The 19,603-nt window shown below is 38.7% G+C and overlaps 1 protein-coding gene across 1 annotated transcript in view; it reads right to left on the bottom strand.

Moving 5' to 3' along the window:
* Nucleotides 1–6,416: 6,416 nt before the first annotated feature.
* PAFAH1B1 (platelet activating factor acetylhydrolase 1b regulatory subunit 1) overlaps nt 6,417–19,603 on the bottom strand; it is a 64,668-nt gene continuing 51,481 nt past the window's right edge. The window contains exons 6-11 of the mRNA XM_075013715.1: nt 18,794–18,962; nt 15,043–15,145; nt 14,000–14,228; nt 12,326–12,427; nt 11,686–11,842; nt 6,417–10,306 (exon numbers count right to left, since the gene is read on the bottom strand). Of these exons, the coding sequence (XP_074869816.1) occupies nt 10,233–10,306; nt 11,686–11,842; nt 12,326–12,427; nt 14,000–14,228; nt 15,043–15,145; nt 18,794–18,962 (834 nt within the window). The 3' untranslated portion in view covers nt 6,417–10,232. The remainder of the gene's footprint in view (nt 10,307–11,685; nt 11,843–12,325; nt 12,428–13,999; nt 14,229–15,042; nt 15,146–18,793; nt 18,963–19,603) is intronic.

Here is a 19,603-nt window from a genome sequence, read left to right as displayed (position 1 = left end):
GTGTTGTGTTGAATCATAAGAGGTCAGGGATTTAGCCAGGTACGTGCTGTTTCAGGAATGATGAACTTACTGAACTTCTCTCCCAGAGCTTACTCCCTCAAAGGAGGATGTGCTAGCAAATGCATAAGAAAAACAAATTAGCCAGTCCCACTACTAGAGAAAGATTAGTCAGAACTATTTCCCATCCCAGGCAGTAAGTGATGAGATTGAGGGACAGAAGCTGAATCACCATCACCTCCTACTTGTGTTGGCTAGTCTGATTTCCATATTCTGAAGGCACCAGTTAAGGGAACAGGACTTTCTCTCTTGAAATTAAGATTAATAAGTAACAACTCCAGTTTTTCCTACCCCTACCTCCCAAAAGCAGGGTTAGGTGGTAAATTGCTTTCTCCCAGCACTACAGAAAATGAATGCTCACACCCTGTTCCTAACCCTGGCAGTAGTTTCCTTCCTCATTGTGCTATATCAAGCTCTAGAGTCCTTTTGCAGGAAAGAGAGGGGCTGAAGCATGTTCTGATTCTTCTCTAGGCTATTGGTTTTTCCATCCTTCATTGTGTGGTGGGGGGAATACCCTGACTCCTGCTTTTTTCTTGTCACTGTAAAAATGGTTTAAACTGCAAATGTGACTTTTCACACTTTGAGCCCTAGAGTGTTAGTTGTTTTCTGACCTACTCTAGCTTCAGGAAAGTGCTAAATTGGGTTTATGCACAAATGTCTGTCCTATTTTAAGTACAGCAAAGAGCAAATCCTAAAAGCTAGCTTCCCACCTCTATTCTCAGCATTAAAAACATTGCATCACTTGCTTGGCTAGAGCAGAGTTGTTTTTTTTTTAAATAAATGGACTGGCCCATGAGCAGTATCCACCCCAGACATTTGGCATTTTCTCCAGACAAGCACACAGCCCATTTTAAAGGAGGGCTTGTAAAAGAATGGGCATAACAGACAGTTTACTTCAAGAAACAAGAGCAACCAGCTGACAATTAGGTGGCTTCCTCAAATGGAACACAAGAATGTAGGGTTGGAAAGTACAGTAAGTCTGGTTCTGTAATGAAAGATACCACTGTTTACTCACTCAAGGGGTTTTGAGGGAGGTTCAATCAATAGAATAATTTATAGTTAGTATAACCGCAGCTGCTGCTGTCAAGGCTGCCTAGTATTGAACAAAATTGCTCCTTGCATAGGGGAGGCTGTTGGATATGTTAATTAAGAAGAAATGAGCAAAAAGGAAAGCATAGAATTAAAGAGTATGAGATTCTCTGCTGCTGTTTCTACACCCTAGGAAAAAAAAGCTGCAGACAACATACCTGGACTGAAGTTCTTGAACCTCAACAGTTAAAGCCTTAAATCTTTTCAATTCCAATGTCTACTTGTAAAAACAAGATCAGTATGTGGCTTGCTAACACAATGTTTGGTGCTCTTGGGGGTGAGGAAAGATGCACAGAAGGAACCTTCTTTGCAATCATTCCTAATATGAAACTCAGCTGCACAAAATGAACTACTCACTCTTGGAGAATTTAAATGACAGGTGGGCCTCCACCTCTGCACATCAGAAGATGAATTCAGCTGTTGATTAAGTTATTGATGGAACCTGGCACTCAAGCAGTACTGCAGATCAAGAGATGATGATGAGCAGCTGCTTTTCACAATATGCCCCCACCAGCTTGATTGAAATACAACCGCCAGCCCTCTTGTTACATCAAACAGCAGTTTGTGGACTGCCAACCTTTCCCTATGCCTTCCTAGCTGAGGTTTTAGATTTTAGGAGATTTGAGAGTTTTGAAGGGTTCTGCTAAAGCAGACTGTAAGAAACATGAACTGGTCTCCACCATGTCATCTCAGCACCTTCCAAGAATGCTTCCCCCCCCACACCCACAAACCCCAAACAGCTGGGGAATTATGGTCATCTTTATTTTACAGACTGGGGACCAAAGTCCAAAGAACTTTGTGTTGCTCATTCTACAAGGCTGCTCTCATTCAGACCCAGCTAACCTGAATGGAGTCAATATTCCACAGCTGCATCTACACTTGCAGTCCTCTTTTGAAAGAGGTATGTAAATGAGGGAAATCAAAAATGCAAATGAGGTGCAGATTTACATTTTTTCTTTCAAAAGAAAAGCAGTATAGATGCAGCTCTTTCAGAAGTAAACCCCATCTTCGAAAGAACCCTTCTTCCCACAAAAAACCAGAAGGGTTCTTTCAAAGATGGGGTTTACTTTTGAAAGAGTTGCATCAACGCTGCTTTTCTTTTGAAATATGCAGATGAGGCACCAGATATGTACATATGACTTACTTGCATTTTTGATTTCCCTCATTTGCAGCAAGTGTAGACACAGCCCACAAAAGCCAAGTCCTTTGTGACTTTTCTCAGAGGAAGGTGCTGAACCCAGCTTTCCAAACTCCCAGGCTAACACCCTAATGAGGGCCATTCTCCCACTCTGTCAACTGTTCCTGGTGGTATTAATCACACACAGTGTTTCAATTTTTTTTTTTTTTAAAGTACCCCTAAGAGTACACACACCATTGACTGAGAAACATAGTCCTAAAGTAATCTGAGGTCTTGAAACAAAGGGCCATTCCACCTTTCCAGACTCCTGTACTCTTTTCAGGAGTTATTTGTTTTACATGCCACTAAGCTACATCTCACTTAAAAACTACTGGCTTAGAAAAACATGTAGAAGACTGTTACGGAAAATTTGGTGACTTTTACCATCTTATCAAACAATGAATTGAAGTACAAATATTGTACTTTTCAGAGTAAGACTATGAAACAGTAGAAACAAGTCACTGTCTGAATGAACTTTTAGACTGTACTGACTTTACCAGGGTTTATGTAGCCTGTTGTAAAAGTAGACACATCTAGATGAGTTGATGTACCCTCTGGAAGACCTCAGTGTATCCCCAAGGGTAATGTACCCCCACTGAGAAACACTAACTTAATGAGCAAGCCATTCCTGACAATGTTTCTCTATCTCAATTCTCATTAAACTACTCAACCCAAATCCACACTCCCATTGCCCACCTGGCAGGCAGTGTTCTGGACATTTGCTATTAATGGGACCATAAAAAGCTACAAAATTTCATCCATTTACTAATCAGGCAGGCAAATGGACTTACAATGTCACTCTTCATATAGTCATTTGGAACCCGTGGGGGCAGAAATGTAACTGCATTAGAAAAAGCTGGCAAATACAGCAGCAGGAAATCATTCCTGATTAGTATGAAAAAATAGATATCTATTTTTATCACCACTGCTTCCTTTCCCAAAGGAATTTCCAGGATTTGAGTTCATGTCAAATATTCTGCAATACATAATTAGCTGCAAGTTTAGCTTTTAGTACAGCAGAAATGCCACTATTTTAACCCCTATGGTATTTAGAATAGAATTCAACCACCTTCTCATCCTATTGAATGAAGAATGAACTACTCTTAACTTCAGCCGTAAATTCCAAAGCAGAGAATTAATACTCAGCACATTAAAATGAATTCTGAAAACCTCCATATGCTAGAATATTCAGACACTGATAGTTTATCCCTCAGCTAATAGAAAAATTGCCGTGGGAATTAGTCTTAGCTATTTGTCAAGCTTCTCTCAATAGAGGTACTCGAAGACCAACTAGGCTATCCATCAAAAATAGGGGGAGCTGGAAAGTCAAATGTGGATTTCAAACTTCAAATGTGAATGGTGTGAAATTCCTCTGGCTGTCTTGTCTCCCATACCTTGGATGGAGTTACTGGTATCTTTAAAATTGCAGGTGGCCTTTTATTGTTTGACCTGGCTGCCAAGTCAGGAGACTTCAGCAGAACAAATTATTTTACATTTGCGTGTATCTCAGCTAGAGATCTCTGGTCCACCCCAGGCTCAGTCTACAGTATTAGTACACCCAGACAACATGTGTAAATGAAATGAAAAAAATCTGACTCACACTGCTGAATTCTTTGTCAAAGATGGCTAACATCCAGAAGTTATTGCATGCTGCTGGACAATTTGGACAACCCCTTCTGAACCATACTGGCAAGTCATCATTTTGTCCTACCACCAGTCAGGTTGTGCTTGTTTATTCTGAGAACTAAAATAAATAGAAACAATGCCTTTTATCAATATCAAGTTCACTCACTTATCTGCTGCTATGTTACACAGCAAGGGACGGAGAGACTTTGCACTGAAATGAGAGGGGACATAGAAATAGGGCTGAAGGAGACCTCAAGAGGTCACCTAGTCTAAACCCTTGCACTGTTGCAGGTGTTAAGTATATCTAGACCATCCCCAACCAGCATTTGTTCTAACCTGTTCTTACACAAACATGACAGGTTCCCCATCTCACCAGGCTAACCTGTTCCCCTGCTTGAGTTAAGAAAATATTTGATATCTAACCTAAATCATTAGTCAGACTGGCAAAAGGCTTTTAACTTAGTTTGAATTCTTTTACTTGGTCTTCTGATGAGGCTAAACACCTCTTAAAATTTCAAAGCTCGAATTTTCTAATACATAATTCCAGGAGCTGTGCCATCAAGGCAAAACCCACCAAATGTCAATAGCTGGCAACTCTGGGTATGGGCAATTGCTAAGTTTAAGCCTTAAAGAGTGATCATTCAATCTAGTACATTACTACATGTACTGCATTAACAGAACACTCCAGTAGTCCAGTTGCAGCTTGTCACTTGCTCTGCTAAACAATCTATCATAGTATGTTCTTTGGAGGTGCTGGAAAATTACAAATATGGCATGCTGCATGATTACTTTCCTTCTAGTGCAAAGACAGAGCCCCTTTCTTTATGTACACAAACAGGAACATGCTTGACAGTCAACAATAGCCATTGGTAGGCCTTCTTCATGGAGTCAGAACATACAGATCTTCATGCAAGTGACAAGATTGATAACTTATTCAATACAACTGTCACATCTGAGTTGCAGGCAGCCATGCAAGTTAAACCATGTAGTGGCCAACCTGCAGCTTGAGGATTTCTTGCAGCCCATTTGAGTTCTCTGAATGGCCCATGGGACATTTTGTTTACCATTGCCCATGCACAGGGTTGCCAGATTCCACTGGTTTTCATCCACATAGCTTTTTCCTACTGGTATTACAAGTGACACACAACCCAGGGCACAAGTGAACTGCATGCCAATTGGATGCAGACAGAGCGCACAGGTCTGTGTGTACAATCAAGGCACTCTGGTTCAGTCAGCACACCCACAAATTCAGGTATGTAAACACAGTTAGTAAATCTGCGCTGTCCTGGGAGATCGTCTTGGTTACAAGTCTTGTGGCCCACTGACATGGACAGCCACACGTGCACCCCACTCACTAGCTTAGTTGTCCCTCACTGGTTTAGCCTGTACAAACTACCACCTATTGTCCAGTTAGAGAATAGAAAATCCTCACTGACATAACTATGCTTGCCTAACACAAACAATCCAAAGTGAGGAACAAGCAGCTAGCTTGACTGACGGGTGATTTGGTACAAGCAAAAGCTTCCTTTCTAGGTATGTGGAACACCACATTCGTAGTTTATCCTCAATCTCCAAAGCATTCAAAAGAGTAGTCGTGTGACGTTAGTGATCAATGAATGAAAGTGTTTCAAAGCCTCTTCCCAATGCAGAAAGTTGGACTTGGCACAATAGCCTCCGCTGTTTGCCAGGTAGCACATATCAAGACTGAAAAGGTTCATATTGCTTTTCCTTCACTGATGGGGTCTAACTCATCTTGTGCATGTCAAATACAACCATCGTGCTTTGTAAGAAACCTTTCACGTGGCGTTCTTGCTGCCATAACCATGTCTCACAGCCTTCCAGCTTAGAGTGCTGCACATTAAGTAGCTTATGTTCAAAATTTGTTAGTCTTGAAACTGGTAGCTGTGGAAGAGAACTGTCCTCGAGATAAGACAAATCTAGAACAAAAATTCACCCTCCAACAAGCAAGCACTGCAGAGCGAAGCCACTACAGTATCTCTGTACACACTGCTATGAAGCAATCATGAAGGACATCTCAACAAATCACCAAGCTGGGCTGATGCCATTAAAAAAGCTGAGGACAAATAAGGAAGTGCTCTACTGAAGAGCTCATACTTGTTTAATAGGCAAGGACAAAAATTAGGATGCCAAAAAAAATAATCAAAAATGGGAATAGAGTTTGACAGTTTCCTTTGACCTATGCATGAGAACTGGTCCAGTCAAACCTACTATTATCTCACACACCTTGTCCCACTTGAGCTAGTCAGTCAAATTTTCAATTTTCATCACAAACTCAAAATTCTCCGTTACATAATTCAATTAATACTCAGAATATTACAACTAATCAACATAAAATAGTTACTTTCTAGTTGGAATGGATCTAAAGTAAAATCTGAAGGGTGAACCTACAAGAAGCTTCTATCAAAGTAGTTTTAATTCCTGCAGCCAAGGAAACAAAAACCACATCTAGTTTTATATGCATTTAATAGTTTACCAATTGGTACAATAAGATTTTTTTAATATGCAGAAAACATGAATAAATTTTGTTTTACACAGTCTGAGAGCAACAAATCTTACTGTAAAACACAGAGGAGTATTATATACATTCCTTTACTTTTTTTTTTTTTTTTTTATTATTGTGTCAATATCTTCAGTTAACTCCTACAGTTTGGGAACTGTTTTCTCCAACTGGAGCCTCTACATTGTTCTTATGAAAAAAAAGTTGATGTTTGCCTTCATGTCAATGCCAGGATCAAATTCTAAACTTGAAGATTTCACTAACTTATCTTCAGAATGAACTTGGGAAAGCCTGAGGGACAGGTAGGACAAGAAAGCAGCTACTTACATGGACACAGTAGAAAGATAAAAAGGCCAGTTAAATCCAGTCGTGACTTGTAAATCCAGCTCGCCTCCCACACATACCCAACTGTTCTTTTCTACCATTTTTAGATATAGTTTTTCTCCGCTAGTGGAGATTATTCTTTGTAGTAACTAGTTTTCTTTTTAATACACTGGACTTTATGTACAGCCAGACCAAGAATGAGTAGTCTAAGTGCCTTTTTCCTTCATTCAGTTTAGCAATGTTTAATCTTCAAATTGTTAAAAGGATTATCAAGCCACCACGGTCAACAAAAAGTATATGTTTTTTTCTTTTAAATAGCTTTTATGGGAAACAAAAGCTATTTAAGAGTGTGTTATTACCAGGCAGTTCACAAAAACAGAAGGAGGCAAAAAGGAGAAGCAGGGTACTGACAGTATAAGTAGACTGGGCTTGGTGAGTCTATAGCCAAAGCTTTCAAACCACTACAGTGCTCCACAGCCCTTGGACAACTTGCTAGCAACTAGTTTTGTTTCTTCTTTTATTTTTAGTTAGTGCCCTGGGCACATCATTGGTCACACCATACACAAAAGCTGGACGGCTTTTTAATCTTTTAAAGTGCAAGATGCTATAAAACATCAACTTTCAGATTATGTCTAAACCACAATAAATTTTGCACTTTCAAGAATGCATCTAGAATTTCCTGGGCACATTAAGTTAGTGTGGCACTGGAATGTCTGTTCTCATGCATTTTCAACAAAGAATCCATATTTGTCTATTTGGGAATGTAGTACTACCTGTGGCTGGTTTGTTTTTTTTCCTGTTTGTTTTTTTTTGGGTTTTTTTTTTGTTTTTTTTTTGTTTTTTGTTTTTTTTATTATTAAAATGCCAATTTTAGTAAGGAAAGTGACAAAGCAGCAGTGAACCTCTAAACCCTCCGATAAATTCCTTTTACAATCCAAACCGGTAACCTCATCATTGTACTTATCACAGGAAAGGCACAGGATTAGAAAGCTGACAGAGAACATTGAAAACAGTGAAAAAAAGATCAACACAGTGTAATATCAAGGGGCTAAACTGCAGCAAACCCTCAGAAATCCAACTCCTGTGTTGTAGCTTTCACTTCTTGTCTAAAAACAGGGCTTCAACATTTGATCCATTTTAGGATCATCCCTGAGATTATTCACTGCTTATTAAAGGAGAAGACTGCAGATTAAGTTGTTGCAAGTCTAAAATACTCAGCAGGGTGTTTCATTTTCTCAAGCAAATAAAATGCTGCATACAAAACTTTGCTTCCTCTTTGTTCCTGTAAATCATTGCATGCTACAGGAGGGGGAAATGCAGTGCACAACTTCCACATAATGGGTACCTTTAAGTTTTTATTTATGCTTATGAATTATGTACACGTGTGGTTTACTTTACCCTTAAATAACTGAAGTTACTAGATCCTATCAGGAACTAAAATGCAGTACTACTTTACAACTGAAGATCTACAAAGGAATTTTAAAATGCACCGTTTCTCTGTATTTGGAATTCGCAAAATAGAACAAATAAATAGCAGCAAGTTATTCCAGTTGAAACAGCTTAGGCAAAAAATAAAGACTTAAAATTTGTGGATATTTTACTGTGGAAAACATTATCCTGAAGGATATAAACTGCTAGATTTAAGGAATTAGACTCCATCTTCATTTGCCTTCAGAATACATTAACACTCAGTTTCCTCTCCTCCACCAGAGGCACATTTATGAAATAAATCAATATTAGAATCGCAATCCAGCCCCTTATGGTGGTTTTATGGACCTTTTTTGGTATGACTGTAGGAAACTAAGAAAAATGGTGAGTGGTAAAATTGTTAGTGTGTATACCCTCCAATTCAATGCTTTCCATTGAATCATTTCTTTAAAAATGGACAGTTTTAAAAAGTCATGTAAACAAAATGAATAAAACCATGCACAGCATAAATTCACCTATTAAAACGTCAGACTGGTACTTCATTATACTGCAAATTTTAAAGCGGATTTCTAAAAAGATCTGGTTCACTAAACAATGGAATTCTTAATTATCGACAATGGAATCTGTCACCAAAATGCTGATTAAAATATTCATTTGATATTTTCATTCACCTCGGATCAAAATATGTAATTTTAGGGACATACAAAAGAAAATTTCTTCCAGAAATGGCTACACTAGTTACCTAATCAGACTAAGATTTTGTTTAGTTTTAAACATTTACCTGATATTATCCTTCCTATACTTGGGCAGCTCATTTAAGCCATACGTATGAAAATTTTAAAAGCTTGCATCAAAATATGCAATGGAGTCCATCACTCTACAATCGTATCCATTTTGGCGGTTTAAAAGTGTTTAAATACTGTAGCCTATGCTTTTTTATTTTTTTTAAACACAGACCATACTAAATTTTGATGCAAACTATGCTAAATCTTACATTTTATATTACCTCAGTTTTAGGAGGACCTTGAGTGGCAATGAAAACCTTGTATTCCACCCCCCAACCCCACCCCAACACACACACTTCCCATATATAAACACAGGGAAAGCATCCTTTGATACTGAGTAATGGGCATTGCACACTCTTAATAACCATGTCAAAGCCAAACAGTAAATTGGGACCACAATGTATTCACTGGAGAGATTAAACTCTCAATGGAAATTAGATCATTAAATTTTACTAGGAAGGAGGGCTCCTCTTAGAAGTATGTCTAACATGAAAAGTATTAAGCGTAAAGTTTTTACATATAGCTTAACCACTGAATGACCAAATAAAATAAATACATCACATCAGTTGCTACTAAGATGTGTTTTCTTATTTCAGATTTACAAGTTAATTGGTTTATGTAAATACACCACCCTTCGTGAGACAGGAGGCCAAAACAAATGCATTCTATTGATTTGGCAAATGTGTCATGTCAAAAATCCCAAAGTTTAATTAATTCCCATTAATTACATATAAGGTTCAGAAGATTCTGGATTGCAGCCTTATTATCTAGTATCCTTAGAGAAGATTTATTAAGCACACTTAAGTGATGTTATATAGATACACATTTCTGAAAGAGCCTTACAAAACTTTTCCCAAATGAGGTCACCAATTCAGGCACCAACAGACAGCAGAAAGAAAAACAGGTATAATTATACAACATAGAACGACACCGTCAGCTATTCAGTTAAGTGCCCTATTTCAGTTATCCAACTTCTGCCTTCTTAGGTCTGATGTGACCAATGCCAGCCCATGTTCTTAAACCTATGGTACTTCTAGACAACGTATGTAAATTTACAGTATACAATTTGGATTCACCATGCATGAATACTTTGTGTGTAACATTTAATAAGCTCAATCTACATCCAGAATAATTTACATGAAAGGACAATATTTATTTAAACAGAGCTCAATGGATAACCATGGTATCTGAGTGCATCCAGAGGAAAGGGGATCAAGTGTGACTTCAATCAACGGCACTCCCACACTTTTACTGTTTGATCTACACTGCCAGTAACCACATATGGTGCTGTCTTGTGGAAATCTGTGAGAAAGAAACTCATATTAGATGAAGGCAGCAATTCACAGCATTTCCCCTCCTCATCCAAGATAACTTCTCCCTGCCTCTGAAAAAGCACAACAATTCCATAAAGATCAAGGAGAGACTCCACCTGCAACCTCTTTGGGGCAGAGACCATCTTTTATTGTGCTAGGAACTGTACCAACACAGACTCAGGGCCCACACCTGGGGCTTCTAAACACTACTGTTGCAGAAAACCATACGCCTAAGGAGAGTACCCTAGAGTGATACTAGTAATCAGAAGTGCCAAATAAAGTGTTAAAACTCCACAGCCCAGATGTTAGTGGAAAGACAAAGATAAAAGATGCTGCCACAGAATTTCAATGAACAGTATATTCTGAATAGTCTAAAAAGTTGCAAATCACAGCTTTCTTCTGGAATTCTGCCACAAGGAACAATGTTCTGAATCTGAGCCACAGAGAACCTCAATCAGATGGGCAGCCCTTCCGTGTGACTGTTTTGACAGAAGAATGCAGGAGTTCTCTCAGTTCCCTCAAGGGAAAATTCTCCCCTTTGATACTGAAATGTCTACCTCTTTTTAACATTTAGGCTATAAGTTTTATGGAGCAGTAAAAAAAAAAAGTCTTATTTTTAGAAAGTGATGTGTACATATACAGTTACATGAAAATTATAGCATAAATTAGTGTTGTAAGTAGTCTGTTACCAAATGGAAGTAGGCTCAAGTCTTGCATTTGTTGGCTAGAAATTGAAACCCCAGCCATATGTAAAGCCTGATTTCACGTGCTAATTGTGATAAATATCTAGTGGTCAAAGTTTCAGGCCTATCACTAACTTGACACACAGGGCTTAGAAGAAACTTAAAAAATACTAAAAGACCCACAAAAAAAATGGAGATGAAGTCTATGATAAGTCTAGCACTGTTATTGTCTGAGCAGTATTTTAAAATTTTGGGGAAAAAAGACTGAAAAGTTAATTAGCATGAAACAAGAATACATATGCACACTATGTAAGGTATTTAAAAGGACAACACACTGTACACACAATCCCATCCACACATACTAGTAAAGTGTTTCAGACCGACAACGCTGCAAGTTAGAGCTTTTCATCCATAGGTCAGACAGCATGGGTGAGGAAAGGCTCTGAACAGAACTTCACCCACCTGCTTGGACCCTGATCTGAAGGGAACACAAGAGTCTTTGAAATTATTAGACTAGGTACATGTCTCTCACTTGTTTGCTGAAATTCAACTAATACTGTTACTCCTTTGAGTACTACATTTAAGTGAATGGCTCTTTCTGGCCTAGAATGCAAAGAGTGAAAATGCAGAAAGCTGGTAGTTTTGGTTTGGTGTTCTGGAGTAAGCATTTTAGATCAATACTTACCCAAAGAGGTAACAAAGTGTTCGTGCGCATTAAGGGTTTTCATACATCGTTTGTTCTTATAGTCCCAGACACGTAGGGTCTTGTCATCAGCACAGCTCAAAATAAATTTCCCTCCAGAATGGAACAGAACGCCACGTACCCAGTTATCGTGGCCCACCTTATGAACAAGCAGACATAAGAAACTTCTTACATTCTCTAGCTCTGCTTATAATATTTCAACTGTGTACCATTAGCAAGTTGCTGTCAACACAGAATAAAGCTATTTCTTCAATACATAATGCTAGTGTATCATCTTAGAACCCCATCCAACATTTCTTGTTTGATCTACAAAAACCAAGAAAAATGCAGCCCTAATGTGTTCAGTGTTGGATTTTATTTTTTTTTTTAAACCAATTTTCATCCAGCCTTGATAAGTGTTGCAACAGCAACACACTTGATTTCACTTTTGAATTTGTTGGGTTTTAAAGGACAGGCATGTAGGAAAGAAATTGGACAAAACTTTATGCTTACAGTTTCACAAGGTGAATCTAGATACCCGATGTTACATGACTTACAACAGTACTTCAAAACTTGTGCTGTTACTGATTAAAGTAATATTGTGTCTGCACTAGTGAAGAAAAAAACAAAAACAAAAACTTACAAGTGTCATAAGGCACATGCCCGTGCTAATGTCCCACATCTTAATAGTCTTGTCTCTAGATCCAGACAGCAGGAAAGGCCCAGGCTTACCACTCTTCTTAGTCTATGGAAACAAGCAGAATTTTAAATCATGGCATTTTCCATGGAAAAAAAATACGCAGAGACATTTCAAATGACACCTTAATTAGAAATATCAGTCTGATTGGGGCTGAGACTAGAGTGTTGTCTGACATGGTTAAGGTTATAAGCATGTAATACCAAACTAAAATATGATAAAATTCTGATCAACTTAACATTAATTAAGAAAAAGCACAAGCATAGAACTAGTATATGAAAGCTACAGCAAGAAATATAGCTGGAAGTTTCCCTCTGTGGCAACCCAAACCAAGTTTCCATTTAAAAGACTTAAAATAATAGCGCCCTTCTTCTCAATGTCATAAGATTGGGCCCTCTCATTTAACATGCTGGTAGGTATAGCATGTAGCTTCCTCAGCATAAATTCCCATAGCAGTCAAATAAATAGCAAAAAGGGGATCCAAATATGTTCAGCTAAAATATCAGACCACCAAGACATACCTTTCTCGTATTCTAAATCTTCACATAATTGACAGTAATATTACTTGCAAACCCTTAGTCTGTGAATTTATTTCCATTAGCATCAGTCCCAAATATCAATGTAATATTTGGTTGTTAGCTCCACAGCTGAAAATCATTTCAGTCCGATCACACCTGTTTGCTTTCCCCTCCTGCCCCCAGCTTGATGATTAAGCAGAATGTATAAAGTTAATGAATCCAGAAGAGGGCAGGAGAGCGCACTGCTTTAGTTAACTAATTTCCTCTTGCCATGGTAGTTAACATTTGGAATTTAAATTTACTTCAAAATTGTAAGTACATGAAGTAAATGAATGAAATCTCAATTAACATTTGTCCAAATGGGTCATTTGGACAAGTATTACCTAGCTTACATTTGTCTATTGCTTTTTATTTCACCCAAATAAAAGTGAGCTTCCAACAGCCACAATTCTTCCATGCAGAACCATCACATATTATGTCACCCTCAGAAGTAGTTTATTCAACCGCTGAACAAAACAAACAAACATTCTTACTGATGATTTCTCTATAAAACCAAAGACTTGGGGCGGGGGGAGCAGCAGAATCTCTTACGTGTAAGGATATTCAAATCAAAATTCTACCCAAATGACGTTCCCTCCATTTTTTAGTAGGCAGCCTGCCTCTTTGTTCCAGGTTAATTTTCCCTACCACTTCTCAAATGCCCTTTAGATGTATGATGAAAGGCGCTGTATTAATGACAAAAGTGTACCTTCTCTTTTCATGTTCCCTTCAGGTTGGGGCAATGAGGCTTCTTAAAAGCAGAGCATCTCGCCCTCATCCCCAAATGCAGAAGAAACATGCTGCCAGCCACTCCCACCCCCAAATAAGTTTACAGGCAGCTCCAGAATTTACAGAAAAATTTCAATGGAAAGGGAACTAGAAACTGGGAGCTCAGGAAGTTACATTGATGAGAACGATGACCTTAAGTGTTGCTGTATCCACTGTACCCCAATACTGTAAAAATATTTAATAGATGAGGTATTTAATTTTAATATTCCAGAATCTTTAGACAGTTGTCTTTGTACTGTGTGTTGAACAGAAAGGAAACCGTATTTACGCTTACCTCGGATCCTGTAGCTTCAGATATGGTGGAATATGAACTCTCAGGAGCCCAAGAAATACATTCTACCACATGCTCATGTTCTCGGAGCTCAGCTTTGCATTCCTTTGTTGCTACCACCCAAACACGCACCGTCTGGTCATTAGAACAGCTAGCAATCAGGGTGCCATCCTGATTAGGTCGGACCATGCGCACCCATTCTCTGTGTCCCGTGAAAGTCTTCACACAATAACTATCAAATATAAAGTCAAGTTATGAATCAGTCCAAGCATGTTGCTATAAAAATATGGTGCATGCAGTTTTGTGGTTTAGGCACACTGGGGCTATGATTACAATCCTGATAAACAAATATCAACATGCTGGCTGAGAAAGATGAAAAGCTAAAATTTAAGGGCAGAAAGTTTAAACAAATTAGAAAGAAAAGGCAGCTAAAAATAAGTAGATGGGGGAGGAAGGAAATACACAAGTAGTTAGACAGGAGGAATAGAGAAAAACTAGTGCTGAAAATTAGTCTGTTAAAATACTAGTTTTTAAAAAAAAAGACATCAAGGAGATCAAGAGAAACTATAGAATTACTTCATTGTGTGAGCTTAGAGCATATGGTTGAGGCACAAAGGAGAAATGCAAAGTTTTGTGGGATGGTGGGTGTTACATACTGAGGAATGAAAATGCTGATCAGTACAAGGATAAGAGGCTTTTGTCCACACCAAGAATGGCAAGAAATGAAATAAGTCACACCCATGGGCAGCTATAAAGGTACAGTCATGGGTCTCAAAACTATATAGTAAGCTGTGGATTGTTTTCCTATAGTAGGCCACAAACAGCATGGGGGGAAAGGACTATGAAGTTCCAGGATCTTTGGGGCCCAGTCATTTAAGGAAATCTCCTTTAGCAGCCAGACTCAAGGTACACAGTCCAAAGGATATGTTGTGATGACATTCAAGCTATGTATAGCACATTTCTTACAAAACGTACCCAGGTTTTTTTTGTTAGTTTATTTAAAAAAAAAAAAAAAAAAAAAGCAAGCCCAAACCAACTATACATACCCTGTTTGAACTTCCCACATTTTGATAGTTTTATCCCTTGAAGCAGAGACTATGTGATCTCCATTGGGCATAATGGCTACTGAAGAAACATTATGATCATGACCTAAAAAGAACAATGAAGCTTATATTAAGTAGTGTTCCAACACATTGCATTACAATGCATAAGCAATCCAATACACAATTCTCTGGAGAAATTAAACTACAATAGGCTATACAGTTTACGGGAAAATCTTACTAGCTTCTGGTGGAATTTAATGAGCTAAGTAATACTTCAATGAATCTGTAGTAGCATGAGTGTTTCTGTATGGCAGTGCGAGAGCATTAAAACCAGTGTTGAAACATTGCCCTCACTCTTTATTTTTACGTGCATGGTATATACTGCAAAGTAGCCATTTATAAACAAACTCTGAATATAATACAGCAACATCGTATTTCTTAGAAAGAAAACTTTGCAGGAAAATAACTCGAGTTTTCACTAAGGGTGTGTCTACATGGGCACAAATCTTCTAAATATCCACGCTAATGGCCATTTCGACGATTACTAATGAATTGAATATTCAGTGCCTCATTAGCATTAGGATGCTTGTGGCCGTGGAGCTTTAAAAGCACGTGGCTCAGCACAACTACACGGGGGTCCTTTTCTAAAGGACCCCGCACCTTTTGAAATCCCTTTATCCCGCTCACTGATCTGAATAAGGGGATTTCAAAAGGTGTGGGGTCCTTTGGAAAAGGACCTCCGTGTAGCCACGTGCTTTCGAAGCGCCGCAGCCAGAAGCGTCCTGATGCTAATGAGGCGCTGAATATTCAATACAGCACCTCATTAGTAATCTTCGAAATATGGCTAGTTCAAAGATTGTGCCCGTGTAGACACAGCCTAAGTGGTTAAGAATAAGCTCTGAGTGACCAGCCTCATTCAGGGGCACAACACTATTTTAAAAATTAAATATTTCCAAAATGCCTCATTTTTGGATTAATTGTGGCACAACTCTACTACTGAGACCCACATATCTGATGCCTCTCCCCTATTATCATCTAGTGATTTAAGAAATGGGATCAGGACTAAGTCAGAAAATAGTCAGTTCTGATTCCTGCATTTCCAGATTCAGTGACTTTGGACACGTAGTTTTGCCTCTTGGCTTCATTATGGAACCTGTAGAAGAGGATAGATACACTACCTCTATCCCAGGGCTGGGCAAAATACAAACTGCTCAGTATTTCTATCCAGCCCACTCAGCTGATTAGCAGTGGTGTGTCAGCCACCCCACTCCCCACATTACTCCATCCTGCAGCTGAGCTGCTCCCAGAACCCTCTTATCAGCTATGCAGGAGGGAGGGAGGGAAGGGAAAGAAAAAGGGGGAGTGCTGAAGTCATGTCCCAGTGCCCCAGCTCTACAACACAAGGGTCAGGAAGAGGAACACACTCTCTCTCATCTCTATATCACATACCTGCAGAGTAGGGGAGGGGAGACAGAGCCCTTCCCTGTCGTAAAGTGGCACCCCATGGCATCACTCAAACCTACCCAGAAGCAGCCAGCACACATTTGCCTGGTCTGTGCCCCCTCCGCCCCTCCCCCAGCGAGTCTCATGAAGTCTGTCTATCATACACCCCTCTCTCTAGCCCCCAGCCCCTCCACATCCATCTAAGGCCCTGCCCCTTCTAGGGACTCAGACCCAACCCTTGACAACTTGCTAAAGGTCACGGAGTGGCCCCTCTGCAAAAATTACTGCCAACCTCAACCTAACCCAAGAGTGCTGAGACTTAAGTGTGCGTGTGTTCTGTGAAGGCAATATTTTTCCATGGAAAAAGAAATATTTCAAACAACTGAACAACAGCATTAATGAATGGAAAGTATTACTAAATACATCCAAAAAAGCCTTGTATTGTTTAGATAAGTTCAATAAAAACCAATCTAAACCACATCAATGTATATTCATTCATGCAGACTTAAAAATTCATTATAAATGCAAAATATCTTTGGGGAAAAAAGAACACTGCACCCAGTTAAGATGTTGGGGCAGATATTAGTATTTTTAAAGCTCTGGGTACAAAGGATTTGAATAATCTCAGGGCAGCAGTTTAAGAAAATTAATTTAAGCAACCTGTGTAAATATGAAATTGTAGTATTTCCCAAAAATTGTATTACGTTTTAGTGGCAAATACACAATGTCTTGCATACCAGATATCTAAGAATAAAATATGAAGACGGTGAAACAAGTTTAAATTTTGCAAGTTTTTTAATCACAACAAAAACACACTATTACAGTGAATATTAATAATGTACATCAAAAGAACGTTAGTTTATGGCAGATTTTCTGTACTTCATATGGCTCCATCAAAGTGACATCCTTTTAAGAAAAAAAGTTTAAAACAATGGAATTATGAAGTTTGGAGTGAAGCCATTTTAACCCATATGCATATTAAGTGACAACACAGTTTACAAAAGCCAAATACCCTTAATTGTGAGACAAATGTACTGAGTTTCTGAAATTCTGCAGTAACCATGGATCATTAGTATAGCACAGGGGGAGGGGAGGAATAGGCAATGACACAAAGACATGTACTTTCTGTAGCTCACTTAAGGTGAACACAGCTCTTATTCATCAACTGCTCAATGACTCTGTGGTATTTATAAAGAGCAGCAGATGCTTCACTGAAGGCTCTGGGCAGTTAATTGTTTCTCTTGTTCTTTAGCAGACTTTTCAATGTGAACTTTTATTCTTAAAACAAGATCATCTATTCCTGTTTTAATCTCCTAATACAACTAAATCACAAAACAGGTATTTTAATATGAAGGAGCAACGTATGAATACTTAAATACCATGTCCACTTTAAAGTGAGAATGTACAAAATATAAGCCAACCAGAATTGTTCAGAACTTTCAGAAGACTACAGGTGTGGCCTCTATATTCTCCACTCCTCACCCCAACATCACCATCTGCCTTTATAACCTTGAATTGGGTGAACCTGGAGGTATTTCTGCCTCCACTACAGCATGGAGCACAGATCAATTGCAGGTTTAAACTAGTGTATATAGTGGATTCACTGTAACTTGAAATCTTTAAATCATAAATTTGACCACTTCAGAAACAGCCAGAGCTTAGGAATCTATTACAGGAAAGGGTGGGTGAAATTCTGTTGCTTGCAGCATGCAGAAGAATCATGATGATTCCTTCTGAGCCCTGCTATGGCTCTTGACACTGACAGAACTGGAAAGTGTTGGTCCACCACTGAACAAGGAATCCACAAAGTGCATACACCATTCATACACCTAGATCAGGAAGCATGTTAATTCAAAACAAGAATATTTGGAACAAGAGCTAGAGTCAGTACGCAAAAAAACCACATGTAACAATGTTTTATACCCTCTTGGGATCACTCCATTTTTTCTCTCTGAACATAGCAAATCCATGGATATCCATGGGTATTCGTGGCTCATTTTTGTGGACAGACGCATCTGCAGATACAAATTTTGTATCCACATAGCTCTACTAAGTATAAAAGCCATCCATCTGCTGCTTTACAGAAACCACCTCTACAGATACTTTATTTCTAGTATCACCTCATGCAGCAGATCAGAGATGTATTTTCAATGAGTGATACGACAGAACACTCAGTTACATACAAGACACTCCAAGAGCTAAAGGTAACATTCCGGTATTCTGCTTGCATATCCCTTCTTACATCAGCAATTTTCTGAATGAAAAAATTGATTTCTCTTCCTTTTATAGATCACTAAGTCAGACTCCTTACCATGCATGGTTCTGATGCAATCAAAGCCCTGGAAGTCCCATAGCTTAATGGTCATATCAGCAGAACAGGAAGCCAAGAGTTTGCCACTGTGGTCAAAAGAAATATCCTGCACAGAGTCTGTATGTCCCTTAAGGGTTCGTTCAAAATCGCCCGTCTCATAATCCCACACCTGACAAAGTGAACAGAAAATTCGTTAACACCAGCTAACACTCTTCATGTTCTCTAGTTTTACATTTACACCCTATAGGCCAGTCTGGCACCTTGTTCAATAATTAACCTGAGCAGGACACAAAGGAAGACCCTCTGAGAAAAGCCAAACAGTGGTAGAAAATAAAAAAACTGTGCTATATTTATATGGTTTAGTTACTTTTAGGTTAGTTAGATTTCAAGAACGGGTGCACTTCCCAGGTTCCAAATTAATGTGAAGAGGAAGAGACTTTGCTGAAAGTCTTTTATATAAATTACCTTAAAAACAGGAAAAAGATCATGTGGGCAGGTAAAATTCCAATTAAGAGACCAGATAGATGTAGTACCCTTTTCATTTACCCATCCTTTTGTCACACGCTTTCCCAAACCTTTGCCAGTGTTCTTCCTTATACCTTACCCTCCTAGGGATTAGTATGCCTCTAGTAACCATCTGGTATTAAAGAGCCACATGGTCAATACTCTCCCTCCCAGAGAGCAGTATGTGAGCTTTCCAATAGGCAGCATTTTGGGCAGGTTGGAGAAGAAAATCTGAGGTCACTTCCAAAATTTAATACTAAGTAAATGAAATCTTGCATCAGCCAAGACAGTAGTCAACAGAAATAC

The sequence above is a fragment of the Carettochelys insculpta genome, chromosome 19 (genome assembly GCF_033958435.1).
Source record: "Carettochelys insculpta isolate YL-2023 chromosome 19, ASM3395843v1, whole genome shotgun sequence".
In the NCBI taxonomy this organism is placed as follows: Eukaryota; Metazoa; Chordata; order Testudines; family Carettochelyidae; genus Carettochelys; species Carettochelys insculpta.
The sequence above is the reverse complement of the archived record's forward strand: the minus strand, read 5'-3'. Positions and strand labels throughout refer to the sequence as shown.